The sequence below is a fragment of the Ochotona princeps genome, chromosome 21 (assembly GCF_030435755.1).
Source record: "Ochotona princeps isolate mOchPri1 chromosome 21, mOchPri1.hap1, whole genome shotgun sequence".
Taxonomy (NCBI): domain Eukaryota; kingdom Metazoa; phylum Chordata; class Mammalia; order Lagomorpha; family Ochotonidae; genus Ochotona; species Ochotona princeps.
Window position 1 is genome coordinate 1,283,362 of NC_080852.1, and position 24,666 is coordinate 1,308,027.

Here is a 24,666-nt window from a genome sequence, read left to right on the forward strand (position 1 = left end):
AATTATCTCTCATGAGACCACAGAGACTCCACACAAGAAAAAAATCTTATGAATGTAATGAGTGTGGAAAAGAGTTTCTTCACAAGTCAAGCCTGATCATACATAGGAGGGTCCACACAGGGGAGAAACTTTATGAATGCAGGGAGTGTGGAAAAGCTTTTTCTCATAAGTCAAACATGAATGCACATCATAGATTGCACACTGGAGAGAAACCTTATGCATGTATTGAGTGTGGGAAATGGTTTTGCTCTAAGCAACACCTCATTGTACATCAGAAAATCCACACTGGGGAGAAACCTTATGAATGTAGAGAATGTGGAAAAGGCTTTTCTGATAAGTCACAGCTCCTTAGACATCAGAGAATCCACACAGGGGAAAAACCTTATGAATGTAGTGAGTGTGGAAAAGGCTTCTCTGATAAGTCAAGCATGATCATACATCAGAGAATCCACACTGGGGAGAAACCTTATGAATGTAGTGTGTGTGGAAAAGCTTTTATTTGTAACTCACACCTCATTACTCATCAGAGAATCCACACTGGGGAGAAACCTTATGAATGTAGTGAGTGTGGAAAAGCTTTTATTTGTAAGTCACACCTCATTACTCATCAGAGAATCCACACTGGGGAAAAACCTTATGAATGTAGTGAGTGTAGAAAAGCTTTTATTCGTAAGTCACACCTCATTACTCATCAGAGAATCCACACAGGGGAAAAACCTTATGAATGTAGTGAGTGTGGAAAAGGCTTCTCTGATAAGTCAAGCATGACTATACATCAGAGAATCCACACTGGGGAAAAACCTTATGAATGTAGTGAGTGTGGAAAAGGCTTTTCTGATAAGTCACACCTCCTTAGACACCAGAGAATCCACACAGGGGAAAAACCTTATGAATGTAGTGAGTGTGGAAAAGCTTTTATTTGTAACTCACACCTCATTACTCATCAGAGAATCCACACAGGGGAGAAACCTTATGAATGTAGTGAGTGTGGAAAAGCTTTTATTCGTAAGTCACACCTCATTACTCATCAGAGAATCCACACTGGGGAAAAACCTTATGAATGTAGTGAGTGTGGAAAAGGCTTCTCTGATAAGTCAAGCATGATCATACATCAGAGGGTCCACACTGGGGAAAAACCTTATGAATGTAATGAGTGTGGGAAAGGCTTTCCTTGTAAGCCACACCTTATTAGACATCAGAGAATTCACACTGGGCAGAAAAAAACCTTATGGATGAAGTGAATGTGGAAAGGGCTTTTCTAATATGGCACAACTCATTAGGCATCAGAGCGTCCACACAGGGGAAAAACCTTATGAATGTAGAGAGTGTGGAAAAGCTTGTTCTCAGAAGTCACACCTAATCAGACATCAGAGGGTCCACACAGGGGAGAAACCTTAAGAATGCAGTGTGTATCTTCAAGCCTTTACTTACGAGACAGGTTTCATTTGACATCAGAGTGTCCATACAGGATAAGAACCACTTGAATATAATGAGTGGAAAATCTGGTTGCAAGCAGTCAAGTTTTATTAAACATCTGAATTCACTTGGGAAAGCATGAATGTTTTACATGTGTTTTAAAATTCATTCGCAAACCTTTTCAACACAGTAGAAAGCCTACATGCTTCAATAAGTAGCATATTCACAGAAATGAGCAAACACACAGCATTGACTGAAAAATCATTTTTCTGAGTCAATCGCTAGCAGAGTCACAGACCTCAGAACTACAAAACATGTCAACCGAAAGACTAGCCACCATAAACCTGTTATGGTCTGTTGAAGCTTACAAACTGAATGAAAAGGCAACCGTTCGCAAAAGTGCAAATATAAAACATTGTAATAGGGGAATGGATGTGGAAACATACTTTGAAAGTCTCAGCAAGTGTTAAATAATAAACATGAGGAGTATTATTTTATTTCAGAAGAGAGGGTATTGCTAAAATAATTAAGATGCAATTTGCATGTGATCTCCCTTTGTTAGGTGGTAAATGTGAATGCTGTTTTCAGATTAAATGTTGATAATAAATGTTCAGTATGTAACTTTTATTTCAAATGCCATCTTTGTTATTTACACATTTATCTTTTTTGAATCGCAATATTCCTCATCCTATTACAGAATTTTATTGGAACCACAGATATCAAATGATGCATGTGGCAGTTTTAGTGATGAACACCCAGATTTGAAGGATGAATCTTTTCCAGAGGCAAAATTTTCTTGTTATGTCTGGCCAAATGTGGATCCTATTTGGCCTCTATCTCCTTGAATAATAAGTATGGGAGATCACTCCTGCCTCTCTGCCAGCTTATCTCATACAACATGTCATAGGCACATGGCACATTGTGTCTCTGAGGCAAAGCCCTGGCAGTGGTCTCAGCTAACAGAGACTCCATCTTTGCCTGTTCACTCGGCATACATCCAGAGTAGTGGGCTGTATTTCAATTTCTGCCCCTGCAAAGTTGTGCTAGAATTTCCCTGATAAGCAACTCTGAGAAGTTAAGTGCAGCCCTCATCTTGTTTACCATTCACACGTAATGATCATGCCCAAAGGTATGGCTTTCAGCCCAGGTGCTAGCTTATCTTGGTCTACCTGCACATGGCCTAAAACACTAAGCTATCAACCCTGCTTACAGAATGTAACTGGTGACTAGATTAGAGTGTCCAGAGAGATAGGCATGCCTACTGGCCAGTTTTAATAACAGTGTAGGGTGGGAGTACTGTTGATACCACCCTTCTGCCTTTCCTCTCCACTGTATATATGCTTGTATGATCTTCCCAATAAATGGACACCCTTCACCAGTTTCTCTCTGGTGGTTCTGCAGCCAAGCAACACCATTGTCATGGTCCTCAGGAATCTTGGGCCTGCTGGTCAAAAACACCCAAGACTCTAGAAGGCATATCTTAGAGACAAAAGAATTGTCTGACATCAGAGCCTTGGAGTTCCTCTTTCAGGTGGAGGTAATGTGTCAGCTACCACCACAACTGCTCAGATTCACACAGTAAGTTTCTTGCCATTGTATGAGCTAGTAGATGTCAGCTTGTGCCTGAAGTCTTTCAATTGTAAGAGTGAGCACCAGGACCAGCATTGTTACATAGTAGGTAAGCTGTCCGAGATTCTAGCCAATCCACCATGGTTTTGCTCTTGGCTTCTGGTTTCACAACAGCAGCTCGGCTACTGCAATTGAGCCCTTGGGGGTATGAACCAGTGGATGGCAGATATCTCCCTGCTTCTGTCTTTCTCACTCTAGTTCTGTCTTTCAAAGAAAAAAAATTGAAGAGTGGTTCCCATGACTGGTGTTGAGGGAAATGTGAAGCCCATTGACTTGCATCTCATGTGCTACAACCTGGAGCACTTCTACTACTTAATATTTAGAGTTGACGCCCTATCAAGACCAACAATGATGAGCACTGAGGGTAAGAGAGACAATTTTTTTTTTCAAGTTACATATCATTTTTATTGAGGCTAATGTTTTTTTTGTTTGTTTGTTTAAATTAATATTTAGCATTATGTGACAGTTTCATAGGCTTTGGGAATCCCCTTCCCCCTCCCCCTCCCCTCCCCCCTGGTGGATTCCTCCACCTTGATGCAGCATTACAGTTCAAATTCAATCAAGATTCTTTGCTTGCAAACATATATTAAGCATGGAGTCCAGCTACTTATTGTCCAGATGGGTTGAACGGTTTCTTGGGGAGACCATCTCTGGTCCGAAGTCAGAGCTGGTATAATATCATCACAGTCAATTAAGAGTCCCCAATATAACATCAGCAGCAATTTGCAATATTATGGAATTGACATAGTTTTGAGTAACCAGTATGTTAAAAAAAAAAAAAAAGAAAAAAAAAAAGAGACAATTTTGTTTTCAACATGTGTCATGTAGGGCCTGGTGGTGTGGACTAGCAGCTAAAGTCCTCGCTTTCAACGCCCTGGGATCCCATATGGGCGCTGGTTCTAATCCCGGAAGCCCCGCTTCCCATCCAACTCCCTGCTTGTGGCCTGGGAAAGCAGTCGAGAATGGGTTAATGCTTTGGGAATCTCCACCCATGTGGGAGACCTGGAAGAGGTTCCTGGCTCCTGGCATATCAGCATAGCACTGGCCGTTGCGCTCACTTGGCGTGTGACATTGTAGGGAAGTTCAACTACAGAATGAAGTTCTACACATCTACCTGCTTTCCACCAGATTGCTCATGTGAGGACCCAGCTGTTAGTTCTTTGCTATTGTTGCTTATCAGCTTGTGGCTCGGGTCCTCAGTAGGACACTAATCAGTGAAATTTATTGAATTTTTTTGCAGGTCCTGTTTTAAAATATTCCCAGTCTCTCACAGCATCCTAACATTCTTTCATTTTTGTAATTATATTGTAGGAATGTGTGGAATAGGGTGGAAGAATGAGATTCACAGGAATTGGGAGAAAACAGAGGATGGGTCCTTTTTTCCAGTTATGCATCCTGCTTCAGTAAACAAGTGTTGGGACAACATTCAAGTTAGTAACTCATTTTCCACCAGCATGTATTTCAGCCTGGCTCAGTCTAGTGTTCCCCCAATTCCACTTCATGTTGCTGTGTGCTGAGACCTATCCAGGAACAGCATGTCCCCTGTCTCAGCCCTGATGTGAATTGCCTATTGTTGTGGCCTGATACAGCACTGATCCTTCTCCCCATGCTGGTTCTCAGATCCGCTAGACGATGTTAGGTAATGACTCACCTGTGCTTTTTGCATCTTTTGTAAGAAATCATTCTCTGTTCCTATTTCTTGGAGAGTGTTTCCTATGTTTTCATTTATTAGTTTGATGGTTACTTGGTATAGATTTAGTTCTTTGATCCATTTAGAGCTTATTTGTGTATAATGTGACAGGTATGGGCATTTTTTTGTTATTCTGCAGCATACTATGCACTTGTCCCAACAGCGTTTGTTCAATAGGCCAGGATTTTTACCTGGACTGTTTTCAGTTGTGTTGTCAAATATTACTTGGCCATACATGTGTGGGTTCCTTTCTGGGGTTTCAGTTCTGTTCCACTGATCTTCTTCTCTGTTTCTGTACCAGTAACAGACTGTTTTGATGAGCCCTGCTCTTTTGTATGTCTTGAGGTCTGGAACTGAGATTCCTCTAGGTTGATTTTTATTCTTCAGGATAACTTGGCTATTCATGGTTTCATGTGATTCCAGATGAATCTTTGTATCATCTTTTCTGTTTCTGAGAAGAATGCTGTTGGGATTTTGATTGGGATTGCATCAAACCTGTATATTACTATTGGTAATATGGCAGTTTTGATTATGTTTACTGTGCCAATTATGTTTACTGATGCTATTGATGCATATTTTCTCTCTCCTCCATTTTTTAATAGTTGGGCTAGTGGGGAGTCTATTTTGTTGATGTTTCTCAAAGAATCAGCTCTTTTATTCATTGCTGTTATGTACATACAGTTCTCTTGGTCTCTATTCGGATTATTTCCTCCCTTATTTTGATTATTTCTTTTTTCTTAGTATTCTTGAGATTGCTTTGCTGTAGCTTTTCTATTTCCTACAACTGTAAGATTAAGTGATTTACTTGATGCTTTTCTAGTTTCTTAAAACAAGCATTGAAATGAACATTGCTCTTTCCATTGTCTTGATTGTGTCCCATAAGTTTTGATATGTTGTATTGATGCCTTCACTTGCTTCAGGCTGTTTTTTTTAATTTCCCCTATGATTTCCTCTCTATCTAATTTCTCATTTAGTAACATTATGCAGTCTCCACGTGTTTGCAAGTTTTCCTAAGTGTTTTGGCTTCTTGGTCTCTTGCCTCACTTCATGATGGTCACAAAATATGCCTGGTATATTATTGATTTTTAAAAATTTGGTGATGCTTGTTTTGTGGCCTATAATATGGTCAATTCTGGAGAAGGTTCCATGAACTGACAAAAAAAAGTGTATTCTCTTTTATAGAATTAAAGGCTCAGTTGATATCAACTAAGTGCATTTGTTCTAGAGTTTGGGTGAGTTGTGTGTTTTCTTTGCTGAGTTTTTGCTTTTTTAAAATCTGTCCATTGATATTAATGTGGTATTAAGTTCACACACTATGATTATATTGAATCTATTTCTCCCTTTATGTCCATTAATGTTTGTTTCACACAACCAAATGTCTTGGCATTTGACGCATATACATTTATTATGGTGACTTCTTCTTGGTGAATGGATCCTTTGAACATTATATGGTATCCTTCTTCATCTCTTAATGTTTTTCACATTGATATCTGTATCATCTGCTATAAGAATGACTACCCCTGCAAAATTTACATTACCATTCTTTTGGAGTATCTTTTTTCATCCTTTCACTTTCAGCTTCCTCTGATCTTTGTTAGTGAGATGTATTTCCTGTAAGCAGCAGGTGGAAGTGTTTTGTTTTTTGGTCCAGTCTTGCAATCTATGATGTGTGATTGATGTTTTTAAGCCATTTATATTCAATGTTAATATGGATAAGTGGCAAAATCCTCCTATCATTTTAGTGATGGGTTGTCTTTTGATTTAGTCTTCTGTTAGCCTTGTAGTGGGATGTTCTCCATTTTTCGCTTTGGTTTTTGTTCTTCTATCTTTCACTAAAACATATATTGAATATCAGCTGCAGGGCAGGTTTGGAGTATTCGAATATTTGGAGTTCTTCTTTACTGTGGAAGAATTTTATTTCATTTTCAAAGACAAAGGAGACCTTTGTAGGAAACATTTTTCTGGGCTAACACTATTTCCCTTTTAGTATCTGAACTATGTCACTTCATTATCTTCTCAATTGCAGTGTTTCCTCTGAGAGATCAGCAGTGAGTTTGCCTGGTGTTCCTCTATAGGTCACTTGATTTTTCTCACATGAACATCTAAGGATTTTTTTCCTAGTTCAACTGAGGAGAGCTTGATTATCATGTATCATGGTGATCAACACTGTTGGGAGTACAGTGCCCCTTCTGCATGCTGTTTCCCAATTCTTTCTCTAGATTAGGGAAGTTTCCATTTATTATTTCAATGAATAATCCTTAAATCCCAACTTCTCTTTCTGTGTCTTCTGGAGCTCCCATAATTCTTATGCTGGGCCTGTTAATTGTATTTTTATATTCTTGGATACTTTTTTTTAACCTTGACCTGGTTCTATTCTAGCTTGTTTTTTTTTTTTTTGTTCCTCCTGGTGACAGGAAATATTTTTCATTTCTTGCTCTACTGTATTTTTAACTTCTGAAATGTCAGCTTTCATTTAATTTATTTCCTCTGTGACAAATTCTATAAATTCTTTGAACTCTTGTTTTCAAGATTTATTTATTTTATTACAAAGTCAGATATACACAGAGGAGGAGAGACAGACAGGAAGATCTTCCATCCGATGATTCACTCCTCAAGTGAGCTGCAACGGCTGGTGTGCGCCGATCTGATGCCGAGAACCTGGAACCTCTTCCGGGTCTCCTGTGTGGGTGCAGGGTCCCAAAGCATTGACCCATCCTTGACTGCTTTCCCAGGCCACAAGCAGGGAGCTGGATGGTAAGTGGAGCTGCCAGGATTAGAACCGGCACCCATATGGGTTCCCAGGGCATTGAAAGCGAGGACTTTAACCGCTAGGCCATGCCACTGGGCCCTGAACTCTTGTATTATGTGCTTTTCAGTGTTGGTCAGAAGCTTTATACTAAGTTTTCTGAATTTTGTGTTCTCCATTTTGTCAATGTCTTCCTCAGTTAATTCTAAGGGTGGTAGAAGCTTCTGTTGCTTTACTGAGGAGTCTTCGGTAACATTTATTGTGCCTCTGTCTTGTCTCTTAACTTTTGACATTGTAATCCTGTTTGGTGGATTTTTGCTCCTTAGTTTGTATTTCTAAGATATATTACCAAGAGATCTACAAATCAATGTTTAAGTTCAATCAGTTGGCTTAGGAAGACGCCAACTATCCCAGATAACTGGTTTGTCTGCAGCACTGATCTTATCTAAACACAAGATGACGCCCAGTGGGCACTGATATCTAAACACAAGATGGTGCCCAGCGGGGCACTGCCAGGAAACTGGTGCTGTTGGCCTTCTGATCCAGGGACCACACAGATTATGTAGGATGGTAAGCTGGTGCTGTCCTCAACGTGGGATCAGCTGGGTGTGACTAGTTGGAAACTTGCCCACTCCAGCGTTCGATATCTGTGCTGTTGGCTTCAACCTGCCATCAATCTGCCCTGAGGAGTACACAGCTCCCTTTTAGTTTGTTGTTGGGCCAGATTATTAAGCAGGATATGTCAGTTTCAACCTACCTTCACATCTGGAGCTCCAGGAGCAGACCCAAGCTCCCATCTGGCTTCCACAAGGGTTAATTCTGTTGCTACCACTGGATCCCTGGGTATTGTTGGAGTTTACCTCACAGCTCACCTGTGGCTGGTAGGTTTTTTGCTCCCTATAACACTGCTCCTGCACCGTGGCCTCTTCCCTGTGTTTAGGTGGTCTCCAGGTACATCCGTGTTGACTGCCTGACCCCTATGTTTTTCTGCAATCTGCTCTCTGTTCTTTACCCTGTCCAGTGTTTCTCTGTCATCTCGAATATGTCTGCACCCTTTGTCCAATGTGGCAGATTTATTTGCAATTCTCTAAGCAAACTCCATACTGACTTCCATTTAGATTTGTTCTTTTGCACAATGTCTGTTCATTTGTATTGCCCATTGTTTCAAAGTATTTAGTTATTTATTTATTTATTTATTTATTTATTTATTTATTTATTTATTTACTGTTCCTGGTTTTATGAAGCTCTTTGTAAATCCTGGGTATTAGCCCCCCATCACTTGCATAGTGTGCTAAAATTTTCTCCCATTCTGTTGGTTGCTTCTTCACCAACAGGTAAGTAACCCTATGGGGTGCAACAGGCATTTCCTATCCAGGTATGCTCAAACAGCTACTCCACACAGCCCACAGTCCACTCCTGGGCCAAGAGGGATTAGCTGGTATCCCCATGCATCCCCAGCACACACACATCATGCACTCCAGCACCTAGCGGTTTGTATAGTGAGCCAAGGGCCCAAGGTGCCCACCAATAGCTATTCTAGGGCCAAGCTTGACAAACCGGTGCACTCTGTTCCTGCTATCCACCTGACATCTGCTTCATAGCCAAGTCATCCTGGGCAGTGTCCCTGATCCCACAGCTCAATAGTCATCCACTTCTGGGCCAGACTGAATTACGCTTGAGCAGAAGATATTCCTCTAACATGCCCCATCCATTTCTGTACTTACCCATCCAGGGATAGGCTCAGTGAGCCGTCATCAACTCACCTCTAGCCTATGAGTGCGAGCACACTGTCTACCTTCCACCACTTGAAAGTCATTCCAGCTCATGCAGTGATCTTGCTCCTTCAACAGGCAATGTGCTTGCCAGCCACTCCAGGGCTGGGTCCTTTCTGCTGGTGACCCTGGGGCCAGAGCCTGCATCCCTGGAGTCCACCACCACACAACATCCTGTCACCTCACTAGTCCTACTAGTCAGATGTCCTACATCTATAGCCTGCCTGCAAGCTGTTCCAGTGCCAGGGCATCTGTGCAGCCCCAACATTCACCTCTAACCTGCCCACCGCTTCAGAATTTCCACTGCTCGAGAGCAAGGCAGGTTAGATTTGCAGGGAATTCAAGCAAAACACTGTAGCAACATCATTTCTTGTTTCACAGGGGAGAATTTTCATGTGGACAACTCTAGTTTGCAAAGCAGGATTTATTTAAGAATAAGAACCATAGTAGTTTTTCTATTATTTAGTGCTGCTTTGAGTCTGTTGTCTATGAATTACCAGATTTTATCTTGATAGGCTATATTGTACTTTTTGCTCACTCTACTATACCAATGCATTAGGGGGAAATCGGGTGCGATCCTGACACCCTCTTAACAGGAGGTCATGTGCATGGAGCAGGGGGGCACTCCAGAGTGGAGCAGGTTATGGTAAAGAGGAAGCTTGGATCCCAACCATGAAGACTCTCAGATCTTCACCACAAACTATTAATACGAGCCACAAGAACTATATCCCAACTGCCAAGGAGGCCACAGGGAATTGGATGCCCTCGGAGGCTGAGTACTCTGAGGTCTCCCACCCCCAACCGGAGCTTCCGCAGGGGATGGAAGAAGTCCAAACACTACCGTGCAGAAACCAACATCATCGGAAAGACAACCAGAAGCCCTGAGCAGTCCGCAGAAACGGAGGAACAATAAACGTCCTTCGGGACCAGGGAGGAGAGCTTTCTCTGGTCCGAGCCTGGCTCCACCTCTGGACCCCCACCCTCCCTTGCAATAACCATCGGGATCCGAAAACCCCTCATAACATACAAACAATCATACAAACTAAAAAACCCTAAAATAAATAGACAAACAACAAAAAGTAGAGCTTGGAATCTGACAGGAAAGAGCTGGCATGGATTGGCTCATGCCTCGCTGGGTTGGACACAAAGATTAGTCACTCCTCACCATGGTGTTGAGGATTTTCCTGCATACCCCCCCCCCAAAAAAATGTTCTGCACCTTAATTGTCAACAAATGTCTTGTTAGAGTTACAAGCCAGTGTAGATTATCCTGAAATCTGCCAATATCAGCAAAATTATACTTCAACACAACAAATGGCTAAATACTAAAATGAAATAGACACAAAACAGCTGAATGGCACCTTATAGCCATTTTAAGGTATAGAGCAGCCGGTTCTGTATATGAACTAAAATTGAAATGTCAATGAGCTAATCATAGGTTGTGGTTAGGACTTGCCTTTTTTTTTTTTTTTTTTAACATACTGGTTACTCAAAACCTTGTCAATTGCATAATGTTGCAAATTGCTGTTGATGTTATATTGGGACTCTAAATTGACTGGGATGATATTCTACCAGCTCTAACTTCGAACCAGAAATGGTCTCCCCAAGAAACTGTTCAACCCATCTGGACAATAAGTAGCTGGACTCTATGCTTGGTATATGTTTGCAAGGAAAAAATCTTGATTGAATTTGAACTGTAATACTGCATCAAGGTGGAGGAATCCACCAGGGGGGAGAGGCGTGGGGAGGGGTGGTTGGATTCCCAGAGCCTATAAAACTGTCGCATAATGCAAAATAATTAATAAAAAAAAAAAAAACCACAGTGATTACTGCCTTAGCAGATGCATGGCACTCCAAAGGAGGAAAGTCCTAAGAACATGGTGGAAATAGTGGGTTTTTTTATGCACCATCTTCGGGAGGTGTTCACATGAGTCACCCTAAGGGCAAAGAGAAACAAACCTATTCACAATGGACAATAATATCTACCACCTCACCCAGAAAAAAGGTTGAGACTTGTGTCTTCCTTCTCCCAAATTTGTGGGCTTGGCATCCAGTTCAGGGTCACCAACCTGGAAGCCACACTCCCACACCATCTAGGCTTTCCCTTCTGCCCAACTGTGACTCTTACCTATCATCACTGGAACTGAGAGGGGTGGTATTGCATTTTTGTTTGGTAACCACTCCCCTCGCAAGTCCCTATAAAGGCCCATGATAGGGAGAGGCTCAGTCTCTTGGTCACATGTCTCTGAAGGATCTAGATGTTTTCTGCTTTTGTGATTCTGCATTAATTGCTTGGCTGAGGGCTGTGTGAACTCCCGGCTTGACAGTTTATGTGACACTCACCAGGCAGGACACCTGGAAGTGCACGTAGGTAGACCACTCCTCAGGAAGGAGGACCCTGGTGTTTGATAAGAGTCCTTGCCCTATAGCCCATCAGTTTGCACCTTTTGAAAGTTGCTTGCTTCAAACCTACCAACACAAGCCTGCCAAAAGCTCATTTTTTTTAAAATCTATTTTATTGTATTGTTGTTGACAATTTTTCCATAGTTAATTACAGTTAAAGGCAAAAAAAAAAAAAGGTTCAGGCGGATAGGGAAGTGGGCAATACTATCATGTTCACATTGCTTCCATCATGTATCTGAGGTAAAGGGGGATACTGAGGGAGAAGCCCCACCCGGTTTCCTGCCCACCCCAAGTCCTGGATGTGGGGCATGCTCTGAGATATGTGCTCAAGTGGTGTTGATAATTCTCCAGTTATGAATCACTGCCAGTTTCGCTCGGTGAGGTCGTCCACCGATCGATATTGTCCATCACAAAGTCTCCGTTTGCCCCATATTTCGCTGCCAACATATACCTGAGATGAATGATTGTCCTGCTCTGTCTTCTGTCTTTTCTTGGCTAGAGTTCTGAGTCCAGCAGTTTGATTAGGGAGATCTCCAAGATACTTTGAGGTATTCCCAGATTAGTTTCTTGTATGTTCTAACAAGCACAGGGCCCGGCACAGTCCATCACCCCGATCAGCTGGTGGTTGCAATTGCTGTGTTGGTTCTGTTTTCAGTCCCGAGTTGCACTGGAACCAATGGGTGTTGCAGTCCATCAACCAGTGGGAGCTGCAGCCTAGTCGGGGCAACCCACAATAACCCCCACCAGACCCACCGCCTACCCTGGTTTGCCAGTATGTGTAGCAGAAGACCAGTCTGTCCCCCATCCCATTTGGCTCTTGTACTTGTCAATGGGTATTAAAGCTTAGTTCTATCTAACCAACTCAACCATCCAGCCCTTACAGATGTTGTTGAGTGCCTCTCTATCTAGCCATCCCAGCCCCCATCCTAGTTTTCATACCCTCCCACAGGACTAGTGACCCAGGAAGGGGGAACCCACTTTTTCCCTCCCAGGTCTCTCTGTCCCTGTTTATGCACTCTTTAGGTGGTTCTGTGATTAGACTTGACAGAATTAGTCCCCAGCGCCAGCTTCTGCCAGCTGATGCTGCGGCCCTGATCTAGTCCACATGCAGTGCACAGGTGTTGTAGCCCTGCTTAGTCAGGTCTGTCTCTATCACGGCCCACACTCTCCAGTGGGAGTAGCTGTCCAGCGAGGGGACCAGCCCCTTAATACCCCCACCAGTTCTGCCCCTCCCTTCCTTCCTGGATCTCACGTGTGGTGGTTGGGTGCTGCATTCATATCCAGTACAGGCAACCATGCCCTGGCATTCCATAATGTGTACTGGTTTTGTCGCAACCAAACCCGGCCCATCCCACACTCTGTTCTGGTGATCGGATTTGCCAGTGGATGACATGAACTGATTCAGCCTGGTCTGCTCCTGACCCATGCCGAATGTATGCCAGTGGGAAACTTTCCATGGCCTATTCTGGGCTGTTTCCTATCATGCTTCTTGCGCTTACCTGCAGGGACTGTGTCCTGCCAGAGGAGTTGCCCAGGCTCCTCCATCAGAACCCCTCCCAATGCCAGATTTTGCGCTTGCCAGGGCGTCCTTGAGCCAACCCTACTCGGTTCACCTCCTGTCCTAGCAGGAACAGTGGCTTTTCCTGGCTGTCTTTCACCCCATTCTGGTTCTTGTTGTTGGATGTTTCAGCCCGGCCATGGCTCGTCCATACCCACATACAGCTCACACATGGCTCAGTAGGGGATTGAGACCCAGCCTAGTCAGTCCCACATCTACCCTGGTTCTCCATAACACCAGATGGTGTTGGGATCTGAACCGGCCTGGTGCATCCAATCCCAGCCCACACACTAGTGCCTCGGGTGACTACAACTGTTTCCTAGATAGAACGCAGCCCCCATTCCAGCACATACACCCCTTGGTGGGAACCTCAACCCAGTTGTGGTGTCCCTTTACCTCCCCGATTGGGCCTGTTCCAAGCCGTAAATCACGCACCTGCCCGTGGTTGCCCTGAGGACCATTAGGTGCAAGCCTGCTAGACAAGCCGGAGCTTATCTTTTACTTGATAGGTGTTCAAAGCTCAGCATTATTAAGAGATTAGAAGTTCTTCAAAGGAAGAGTTATTGGGATTGGGAATCTTTAGGATTGACTCAGAACCCAGAAACAGTGGGGTCAGCCTGGAGCTATCTAAGCAGCAATTCAGACATCCATTACCCCAGAGCTCCCCGGCCGGGCGGCCAGCAGGCACAGCCTGGCGCCCAATGGCAAACTGGCCGCCCGGGCCCATGAGCGCATGGCAGGCTGGGGTTGGGATCCGAGCTAGATGTCCCCTCCTGCAGCCCTCCAGTCGCCTCTGGCAGCCCGAGGTTTAAACCTGCAGGCCCAGGGTTGCGCCCCTCCCCAATCCCATTCACCGCCCAATGAGGACGGTGGGTGGGCCCCGGACATACCCAGTCACAGAGACCTCCCTCCTCTGTGTACTCACCCCGGAAGGAAGCAGGCCCCGCACCCAGGCATGTCCGGACCCAGCCCACCATGAGCCATGAGCACATGGCGGGCTGGGGTCAGGATCCAAGCTAGACGTCCCCTCCTGCAGCCCTCCCTAAAAGCTCATTTTGAAAGTTAACATGTAAAACTGACCAGTGATGACTATATATATGGAACTGTCCATAATTGTATAAGAACCCTGTGCGATTTAACCTTTGCCCTTGTTTTGCTCTCTTTTTCTGCCCTGCTGTTCCTACAGCAACCTTGGCTGGGGGAAGTGGCTGGGAGACCTAGCTTAAACTGAATAAACCACTTATGCCTTATCGCTGACTTCAGACTCAATGCTTTTCTGGGGATTTCAAAAATCTGGCACAACACTACCATTATTCTGGCACTCTGACTCTTGGATTCCCCAGGACCTGCTTGCTTTTTGGCTTCCTACAGACAGACTCTGAGAATAGGTAGCCCCTGAGCATAGCCCTTGTGTGTCTGTATTCCTCACACTCTGTTCACTGCTTGAGCATGACAGTAAAGATGTTAATTCTAAGGTGCTTTTTATTGCTCACTTGTGTACTTTCAAGAGTTCCAGGAGAGGTGAGGCCTAGCAGTAACGGAATGTAGGCAGAAAAGGCAGGAAAATATGAATGCTTGCAGACTTGTGAAGTGTATCCATGTTGTTTGTTGTATGCCTCTTAGGATAACTTATATTGCTGGGGAAACTGGTCTTCAGATTAACAGACAGACTTCAGGGTAATAAGCATTTCTTCATCTCGGGGTTTCCATTCACACTGTATTGTCACATGAACATGTCATTTGTTAATTTCTAGTGGGCCCTGTTATCACCAAGAGTAGCTAATAGATTTCTTAAAAAGACTGCTCTTTTTTTAAACCAGAATTAATTAATTAATTATAGGCCATTGGGTCTGGGTGCCACACGGACCTATTTTGACCTGTATGATGCCACAGTCAGTATTAATTTCCTGCAGGACCACTGCAACCCGTGGAGCATAATCAGTTCTGGTGAGTTCCTGATGAGCTCAGCACATGCACAATTCACTGTTGTCCCCTGCAGTCCTAAAGTGTCTGACATGGTGTACAAAATGGCACCTGATGTATCACTACTAGAATTCTTGATCTGCTAGTCATCAGATCCGAGGGCTACCCAGACCTGTCTTGGGTGGAACCTGTAGAATGCCACATTAATGCAGTTCACTGAGTCAGAAATGAGTTTACTCTGAGCTCAGATTATGCTCAGTCCTTTCCCTTGCCTTTCCTCCTTATGCAAAATGGCAACCAATTCGGCTCTAGGGGGCTGACTGGGCTGTGAAATCCACCCTGTTCCTACACTTCCACTCTGGGATCTGCTGCTCTGTCTCTGCTGCCACTCAAATCAAACAGACCAGCAGGACGGACAGTTCTTTGTCTGGGTTCACCTCCCAATCTCCCAGTGCAAGTCCTTTCCCACCTGGTTGCTGGTGGAGTTCCAGCTGCTGGTGGAGTTCAGATCACCTGTTAGCTGAATGCTGCTGGAATATCAGTCACTGCTTCACCACTCCATTATGTCCGCTGCTTTCCTGTGTCTGTCAGTCTCTAGGTACCCCTCTGCTGTTATTCTGTCCTCTCCTATTTCCTGGAATGTGTCCTCTCTACTTCATCCTGATTAAATGTTTTTCCCTCCATTTAAAGTGCCCTTACCCCATTCCACCGTCTTGATTCTCCCATATTGTAGACTTTTTAAATGTAAGCTTTCTTGCACCCTGCAATACCATCCTGAAGCTAAACTGAAACCTTAAGTGTCATTCCTTTTGGAGTGATTCAGAGATGAGATTTGTGTGAGCCATATCCCATTGCTTCTGATATGACAACAGCTCTCAGAGATGGGGGTTGATATGTTGATTCTGTCCCTTTGCTGCCTCCCCAGAGGGAGACCCTGCACCAGGAATGGTATGTAAATAGGGGAAAGCCCTGTTTTTATATTTTGAGGTTTAATTTTACCAGGACCATAAGACCCTAACTGCCTGCTATCTAGTCTGACTCCTCACACACTACTCCAAAACCCTCACATCTATAACCACCCTGCTTGCTCCATTGCTCCATGCCAGTCAGGCAAGGTGGCCATCCCCCTCTTTTATTAAGCATGCCTGCCCCACAGTCCCATCACTCAAGGGCCATGCCATCTCCATAAGGGCTCACTGCATTCCATCCCCAGCCTTCCAGCTGATGGCTATAGGGCTAGGCCTGGTGGGCCAGCATCCACAACTCACTACCATTTGGGCCTGCAGGCAAGGCTGCTGCTTCAGGTCTAGAACAGCTCTGCAGACAACCATGCATACAAAGCACCCTCAAATGCTGCGCTGCTTGTCGCTTAGATGTAGGCTGGCTCTGCCAAGGACCCTGTGACCCCACCCTCCATCTTGCACCACAGGGCTGGGCTCACTCTTCCTGGGCCCACAGAGTCTCTAGCATTCTAGTCTTGATTGCTGCAGCTGGCACAGGTTTTCTCAGCTGGCAATATCTGCACTTAAAATCCTCTTTCCATGTCCACCTCAGGCTATTGTAGGCATTCTACCTGCTGCTCCAAGGACAGAGCAGCTCAGCCAGAGTAATAGACCACACAAAATCCCCAACCTGCTGACCACCCTTGGCGCTGCCAGATCAGATCGGCCCAGGCAATGCCTCCCATGTCCCCAACCCACCTATCCAATACTCCAGGGTTCTCAGAAGGCTTGGCTACCATCCCATCAAACCCACACATGCAAGCAGCAAGCCTCTCTGCTGCATCCTGTCCACAGCACAAGAACAGGGCTGGCTCATCCAGCATCCCACTCCCTCCAACAGGTGCTGACAGATGCCTTCTTCACCATCCCTCTGGCAACCCAGAAACAGCCACTTTTCACTTTTGAGTGAGAAGACCCAGAGAATGGTAAGACTGAACAGCTCACTTGGACTCAGCTCCCACAAGGATTCAAACATTCATCCATGGTCTTTGATGGACCCTTTCATTGGGACCTTGTTGCCTACTGCCATCAACACCCCCAGGTAACTCTTTTACAGTATAGTGATTATCTCCTCCTTGCAGCTGCTTCTCATGCAGACTGTCTTGAAGCCACCAAGGACTTACTGGGCCACCTACAGACTCTTGGATACTTGGTCTCAGCCAAAAAGGCCTAGTGGTGCCTAACCCAAGTAACATACTTAGGGTATCTACTTCAGGGGTTACCACTACTTATTTGGGCAGGCAATGCATCCATCATCATCACCATCCCTGAGCCCACCAATAAACAACAGATAACCTTTCCATCTGTTTGTGGATGAATGAAAGAGAATTGTTTGGGGGGGGCGTTACTTACCAAAATGTTAGGGCCCTGGTGGTACCCTGTGGCCTCTCTGTCCAAAAACCTGGAATCTGTAGTGGCTGGGTGGCCTGCCTTTCTATGCCAGATAGCCTCCATAGCCCTCCTGGTAAAAGACTTGGATAAACTAACTCTGGGGCAAAACCTCCATCTCACAGGCCCACATGAAGTCAAGCTTCTCCTCATGGCCCCTCCCAGTCGCTGGCTTTCCAATTCCAATATAACTCACTATCAAACTTTGCTCCTTGACCAAGTCAGCATTAACTTCTTGACCACTTCTGCCCTTAACCCAGCCACCCTCTGGCTCTTCAGTTACTCAACTGCTCCATCCCTGCCAGGAGATGATAAGCTCCTCTCTGACCTTTGACCAGACCTCAACGACGTCTCATAGTCCTGGCTGGATTTCATTTCATTTAGTAATGGCAGCAGGTTTAATCAGGATGGAATATGTGTGGCTGTGGCAGCAGTGACTTCACCCACTGAAGTCTTACGGCAGACTGCCTTGCCACCAAGCATCTCACCTCAAAAGTATGAGCTTATTGTCGTCACCCAGGCTTCCAAAATGTGCACTAATAAGACTGTTAATATCCACACTGACAGCCTATATGACTTTGCTACAGCTCAAGTATTTGGCGCCATCTACTGGGAACTAGGCCTCCTTAGAGCCAAGGCAAACAAAGACGAAATTCTCTGCTATTTGGTTCCTAACACAGTCGTGATAATACTGTACTAGATACCAAAACGGGAAACCGCCTTGATGACACGGCTACCGAGAAGCGGCCACGAGGGCAACTGCCATACTCCCTCTATTTACTAACTCAATTCTTCCCTCACATCCATATTATTCCAAAGCTTTAGAATAGACAGGAAAGATAGGGGGGAGACCAGGCAGCAAGAACAGAATGGGTACCAAGACATGGATGGTGGAATGCTTCTTCCAAAAGCTCTGGGGCAACATCTGGCCCAGCAACTCCATCAAAGCTCACATTTAGGAAAAACAACGCTTGCTGAGCTCCTCAGAAAAGGATTTAAGGTGCAAGGACTAAATGCATTAGTGGAAGGAGTAGTAGAACATTGTGTGACTTGTTCCCAGGTTAACCCAGGGCCACGGCCAGCAACCAACTGCAATCAGACATAGGGGAACAGAGCCAGGCAGGTTGTAGGAAGTTGATTTCACTGAAATGAAGCCAAGAAAATATAGATATAAATACTTACTGTGTTGATAGTTGCATTCCCAGGATGGGCAGAAGTTTTCCCTACTAAGACTGAAATTGCAACCATGACTGCTGAAAAGCTATTACATCAGAATATTCTTAGGTGTGGGCTGCCTTTCCATATAGGCTCAGTTCATGGCCCTGGCTTTATTGCCCTGGTGTCACAAGCAATAGCCCAATGTGTGGGATAAATGGGAAATTACATTGTGCCTATAGACCCCAAAGCTCTGACCAGATAGAGAGTAAATCGGCCCCTAAGAGAGACCTTGGTAAAATTATTCCTAGAGACTCATGACAATTGTGTGGGCGTGCTGCCTTTTGTGCTATTTAGAACAAGATGTACCCCCAGCATTAAGGTGTTCACTCTTTTGAGACCATGTTTGGGAGACCCCCCCAACCATTTTGCCCAAGATAGGAGAAGAAACTGTGCAAATTATCAGTCATGGTCACCTTTCTTTTTTCAGATTTTTTTTTTTTTTTTTTTTTTTTGGAGAGGTGGATGATATACAGAGAGAAGTAGAGGAAGATCTTCCATCCAATGGTTCACTCCCCAAGTGGCCGCAACACCTGGAGCTGAGCTAATCCAAAGCCAGGGCCCAGGAGCTCTTAAGGGTGTCCCACATGGGTGCTGGGTCTCAAGGCTTTGGGTCATCCCCAACTGCTTTCCCAAGCCACAGGCAGGGAGCTGGATGGGAAGCGGGGCCACCGGGAATAGATACAGTGCCCATATGGGATCCCAGCCCATGCAAGGCGAGGACTTTAACCACAGCGCTAACATGCTAGGCCCCATGGTTAGCTTTTAAGTTCCTTGCAGAAAATCCTTTGAATTTCCAGAAAATCCAAAAGGAACTGATGTCTGACCTGGAGGCAGCTTTCTGGCCACCCAGTCTAACAGCCCTGTTTCCAATGAGGTGACCATGTTTGGATCAAGAGACATCAAGCTGAAGCCCTGCAACCATTCTGGAAAGTACCATGCTCTATAATCCTAACCACTCCAACAGCCATTAAGGTAGACAGGACTAAGGTGTGAAATCACCACTCCCTGGTCAAACAGGACACCAGCCCCAGGGAGCAGCCAGCAATGGCCACCATCCCACAGGATACCAGCCTAGTGGAGCAACTGTCAATGGTCACAGATCCTCACACATCAGGTAAGAAATGGAGAAATCATCAGACACTCTTGGGACCCACTGAAGATAAGACTTACCAAAGAAACTCTTTAGCACCTCTGTTTGTAATATTGATGTTGTTGATCTTAAATAAAAATAGGATGGATAGGGCTATATCACATTCCCTACATCAATTGATTAACTACTTTTGTGAGTTAAGAAAAACAGAGGATGGGACTGCAGTTAAGCAGGTATCCACCTATGGGCCACTATATATCGGTCTATTCTCTGTCAACTATTTGGAAGATACTGGAATAGTCCACAAGCAATCTATGGGTGTGGGAGGCAAGGCAAGAAACAACATTTTTATTGCCCAGTTTTCTGTATGCCCCAGTCATGAAAATGCACACTGTGGAGGTACTGGGGACTATTACTGTTGTGCTTGGGGCTGTAAAATGATAGCCTCCTGGCAGCCCCGAATTCCAGACAGTTATATTGCCTTGAAAAGAGAAACAACTCTGGGATCTTTTAAAGTAGGTAAAGTAACCCTATAGCTATTCAGGTTAAAAAACTACAAGATTTCATCTCAAACACAAGACTCACATGGAGACCATGGGTACTTATTATTTTTGGGACCCAGAGGCAATATTTACCATACAATGTTACAGCCCTAAAATGCCGATCAACTCAGTTGTCCGCAGTAGACAGATTGCACCACATGTGCTGCTGGTGCAGCCACAGGCTTCAGTTACCTCTTCCACAGGGATAATTACAGCAGTAAGAGCAACAGGCCAATCCTCAGAATATAAGTCAGTTACCCACAGAGATCTCTATTAAATATGTTAGACTCAGTTTTTCTTTTCCTTAATGCAACAAATTCCAGTGACACCTGGGACAGTTGGCCATGTGTTAACCCTGAACCACCATATTATATAGGCTTTGCCACCCACAGCAATGTAGAGCAACTACCCCTCCATATCCACAATGTAAGTGCTGAACAAGCCCATGCCTAGGGGCTTTGCCAGCTGGGGCAAGGAATCCAAACTCACTCTTGGGGACCTTGAAGGATGAGTTACCTTGATATCGGTAACTCTCCCTATCAAAATTCATGCAGCCAAATGCACAAACTCAGCCTTGGGGACCTTCAAGAAGATAGTTACTTAGTAGCTGCAGAAGGATCATGGTTTGCTTGTAGTGTAAGAATGACCCCCTACTTTTCACGGACAGGATTCTCACATACCAACATAGCAATGGGTGCCCTTTTCCACATAATTCCCCAAATACCCTATTTGAGGAAGAGGGAAGAATACACTGGGAGCTGGCCCACACATAAAAGAGCTGCCTCAGCCCTAGTACCAGTTATGGTTAGATTGAGAATAGGTGGCTCCACAGCTCTTGGAGGAGCTGCCCTCATAACTGGGAGCCAAGACTTCACATATTAGTTAATGAGTGGATATGGACCTCTCTAAGAAACTTCAATGTCCGACTAAAATCCTCCTTAAATCCTTGGCCAAGGTGGTCCTCCAAAGCAGTTGAGGACTAAATCTGCTTTTAGAACAAGGAGCCGTTTGGGCCTGGCAGCGTGGCCTAGCGGCTAAAGTCCTCACCTTGAACGCCCCGGGATCCCATATGGGTTCCGGTTCTAATCCTGGCAGCTCCACTTCCCATCCAGCTCCCTGCTTGTGGCCTGGGAAAGCAGTTGAGGACAGCCCAAAGCTTTGGGACCCTGCACCTGCGTGGGGAACCCGGAGGAGGTTCCAGGTTCCCAACTTCGGATTGGCGCGCACCGGCCCGTTGCGGCTCACTTGGGGAGTGAATCAAAGGATGGAAGATCTTCCTCTCTGTCTCTCCTTCTCTCTGTATATCTGGTTGTAATAAAATGAGTAAATCTTTAAAAAAAAAAAAACCAAGGAGCCCTTTGTACAGCCCTGAGAGAAACCTGCTGCTTCTATACACATCACTCTGGAGTAATCAGAAATGACTATGTCTAGTCAGAAACTCTCAAGGAAAGAAAAGAGCTAAGAGAAAATCAACAACATTGACTTGAGAGCCTATTCTCTTGGTCACCTTGGCTCACCACTTTGATTATGGCCATCTCTCGCCCCCTTCTGCTTTTGCTTTTAGGATTACTGATAGGCCCTTGTGTTGTTAATTGCTTGAATGACTCTATAAAACTGAATCAATACTGTTAAACTAATGGTACTCAGATCTCAATATAACCTAATTCATGTTCATGATGATGATGAGTCAAGGGTTTGACTCTAGTTACTAGAAGAGGGGGAAATGTAAAACCCAATCACAATCTGCAGTTGTTAGAGTGTGGGTAAAATGCTATTGTTGGGCAGTGTGAGATTCCTTTGTACTGAAGAACTGCTACTTTGCTAGGCCAGGAGGTGCCCAGACTTTGGGAGGATTCCGCTTTAGTGATAAATCTGTTCTTTGCTGCCTTGCAACTTTGTGAAGCCAAAGGCGCATTTCTTCTCCGGTCCCAAGAACAGGAGGAAGATATTAGTGTGAGAATGGGATGAGCCATAAAGATAGTGGGTATGGGAACGGAACAGGCTCCCTGTGCCTGAAGGCCCTAAAATAATGAACATGTCTAAGGTTGTTATTTTTGATGTATTTCCCAGCCCCAAAGGGCCTATATAAGCTACTGTCTTGGGCTGTTCGGAGTCCTACCGCCCTGCTAGGCTGGCCATTGCTGGCCCCAAGTGTGGTCTGACCCCAGCATGCTGGCGCAATAAACTCTGTTTGCTGTTTGCATTGCCAGCGAGACTCTTTGTCATTTTCTGGGAGTTGACTAGCTCGCACCCTGACGTCTGGGGGCTTTGGCCCAGACTCTAACATAGTCACTTTGGTTCAGGCCTGCACAAGATTGCTAACCTGCTCTCTACACTTCTGTACATAATGCTTTGCCAGCTGCCTGACTTTTTGGGTCAGATCACAAGGGGCAACATGCCCTGTCTGCAATTCTTGGTTTCAGGGAATGATTTATTCACCCATTATTCCTATGGACGCCTCCTGTGGCTACCTTGGCCCACCCATTGTTGTTATGGCAGCCTCCTGTGTCTGTCCAACTCACCTGCTTCCCATGACTGTATAACACTTTTTTTTTAAAGATTTATTCATTTTATTACAGCCAGATATACACAGAGGAGAAGAGACAGAGAGGAATATCTTCCGTCCAATGATTCACTCCCCAAGTGAGCCGCAAGGGGCCAATGCATGCCGAACTGAAGCTGGGAACCTGGAACCTCTTCCGGGTCTCCCACATGGGTACATTGGGCCGTCCTCAACTGCTTTCCCAGGCCACAAGTAGGGAGCTGGATGGGAAGTGGAGCTGCCAGGATTAGAACTGGCGCCCATATGGGATCCTGGGGCCTTCAAGGTGAGGACTTTAGCCGCTAGGCTAACGCCGCCGGGCCCGACTGTATAACACTTTATATAAAAGCCCTTCTAACTCTCATATTGGGGTCACACTCTAAAGGAAAGAAGAGCTGACCGCAACCAGTTAGTTTACCTGACTACTGAATAAACTTTACTGCTTAGCAGAGTAGTCTGGGCTGCAATTCCTGGGGAGAGGCTCAGCTTGGATACAAGATTTGATGGAGAACTGGATCAGTTTGGGTCCTTGGAGATCCTTATCGATGGAAAATGACACACTTTTAGAGTACCAGTGTTGATTAAGCCCTAACATTCACTATACTTACAGCAAACATGCACACGCACACTCAGTAGTCACCCAGACCCCTACACTCACAATCTGCTAGCTTCCATGGAGGCTGAACATCCTCCCTGGCAGGGCATGTGGGGAGAAAGACCACAAAAAGCAGAACTTGAGCCACTCACCAAATGTCTCCACCAGGCAGGGGGATCTGTCTTTCACCGTGGCTTTTTTAGAATGCTGAGGCTGCAGGATTCTGGGCTGTTATGACCAGGCAGCTGCTGATTGGACAGCTTGCATGGCCATAGAACCCCGTGGGTTCAGAGATGCAGCTAATCGGAATTCTCCCTGTCACCAGGACAGTCACACTGGGTTATGTGAGTGCAGCGAGAGTGAGGGCCGAGGCTGCAGACCAGGTTCAGAGGTCTGACCTCTTGTTGTAGGGTTTTAGAGCCAGAATAAGGCAGTAACCTCAATTCTTGTCTCATGGGAAAGAAGAATTTTCATGCAGACACAGTTTAGTTTTAAAGCAAGATTTATTAGAAGAGCTGTGAAGATAGACTCCCATCTTTGTTATGGGAAGGGTCTTCAAGAGAGAAAGAATCTGTACCTCTTGCCATAGTGGTAGGCAGGAAGAGAAAAAGACCCTAGGCCTCTGCCATAGCAGCAGGAGAAAGACAGAAAAAAAACCAAGTTAATGGTGGGGATAGTGTCTTTTAAAACGTGACTTCCGGGCCCGGTGGCGTGGCCTAGCGGCTAAAAGTCCTCACCTTGAAAGCCCCGGGATCCCATATGGGTGCCGGTTCTAATCCAGGCAGCTCCACTTCCCATCCAGCTCCCTGCTTGTGGCCTGGGAAAGCAGTTGAGGACGGCCCAATGCATTGGGACACTGCACCCATGTGGGAGACCCGGAAGAGGTTCCAGGTTGTCGGCATCGGATCGGCGTGCACCGGCCCGTTGTGGCTCACTTGGGGAGTGAATCATTGGATGGAAGATCTTTCTGTCTCTCCTCCTCTCTGTATATCTGGCTTTGTAATAAAATAAATAAATCTTTAAAAAAAAAAGAAAACGTGACTTCCAAGGAGTTTCTTTATAAGCAAAGAATTCGTTTGCTTGGTGCTTGGCCATTGGACAAAAGGCCCAAAAAGGTGTTATTGATGAACTTCCTCTGTCCTTTGTAATGATA

General features: G+C 45.1%; 2 protein-coding genes across 2 annotated transcripts in view; one reads left to right on the forward strand and one right to left on the reverse strand.

Annotated features, from left to right (window-relative positions):
- The window catches only part of LOC131482840 (zinc finger protein 850-like), a gene marked incomplete at its 5' end in the record, with an annotated part of 447,409 nt that overhangs the window by 185,681 nt on the left and 237,062 nt on the right, over positions 1 to 24,666 (reverse strand). The gene's annotated exons all lie outside the window — the stretch shown is intronic.
- Positions 12 to 1,398, forward strand: LOC131482909 (zinc finger protein 84-like). Its single transcript, XM_058679141.1, has 2 exons — positions 12 to 1,153; positions 1,239 to 1,398. Exons 1-2 carry the CDS (start codon positions 12 to 14, stop codon positions 1,396 to 1,398), a joined length of 1,302 nt encoding a protein of 433 aa, XP_058535124.1.

Coding starts and splice junctions, on each gene's coding strand:
- LOC131482909 (XM_058679141.1), top strand. CDS start 12: ATGAGACCACAGAGACTCCACACAAGAAAAAAATCTTATGAATGTAAT. Junction 1,154..1,238: donor AAACCTTATGAATGTAATGA/GTGTGGGAAAGG, acceptor TTATGGATGAAG/TGAATGTGGAAAGGGCTTTT.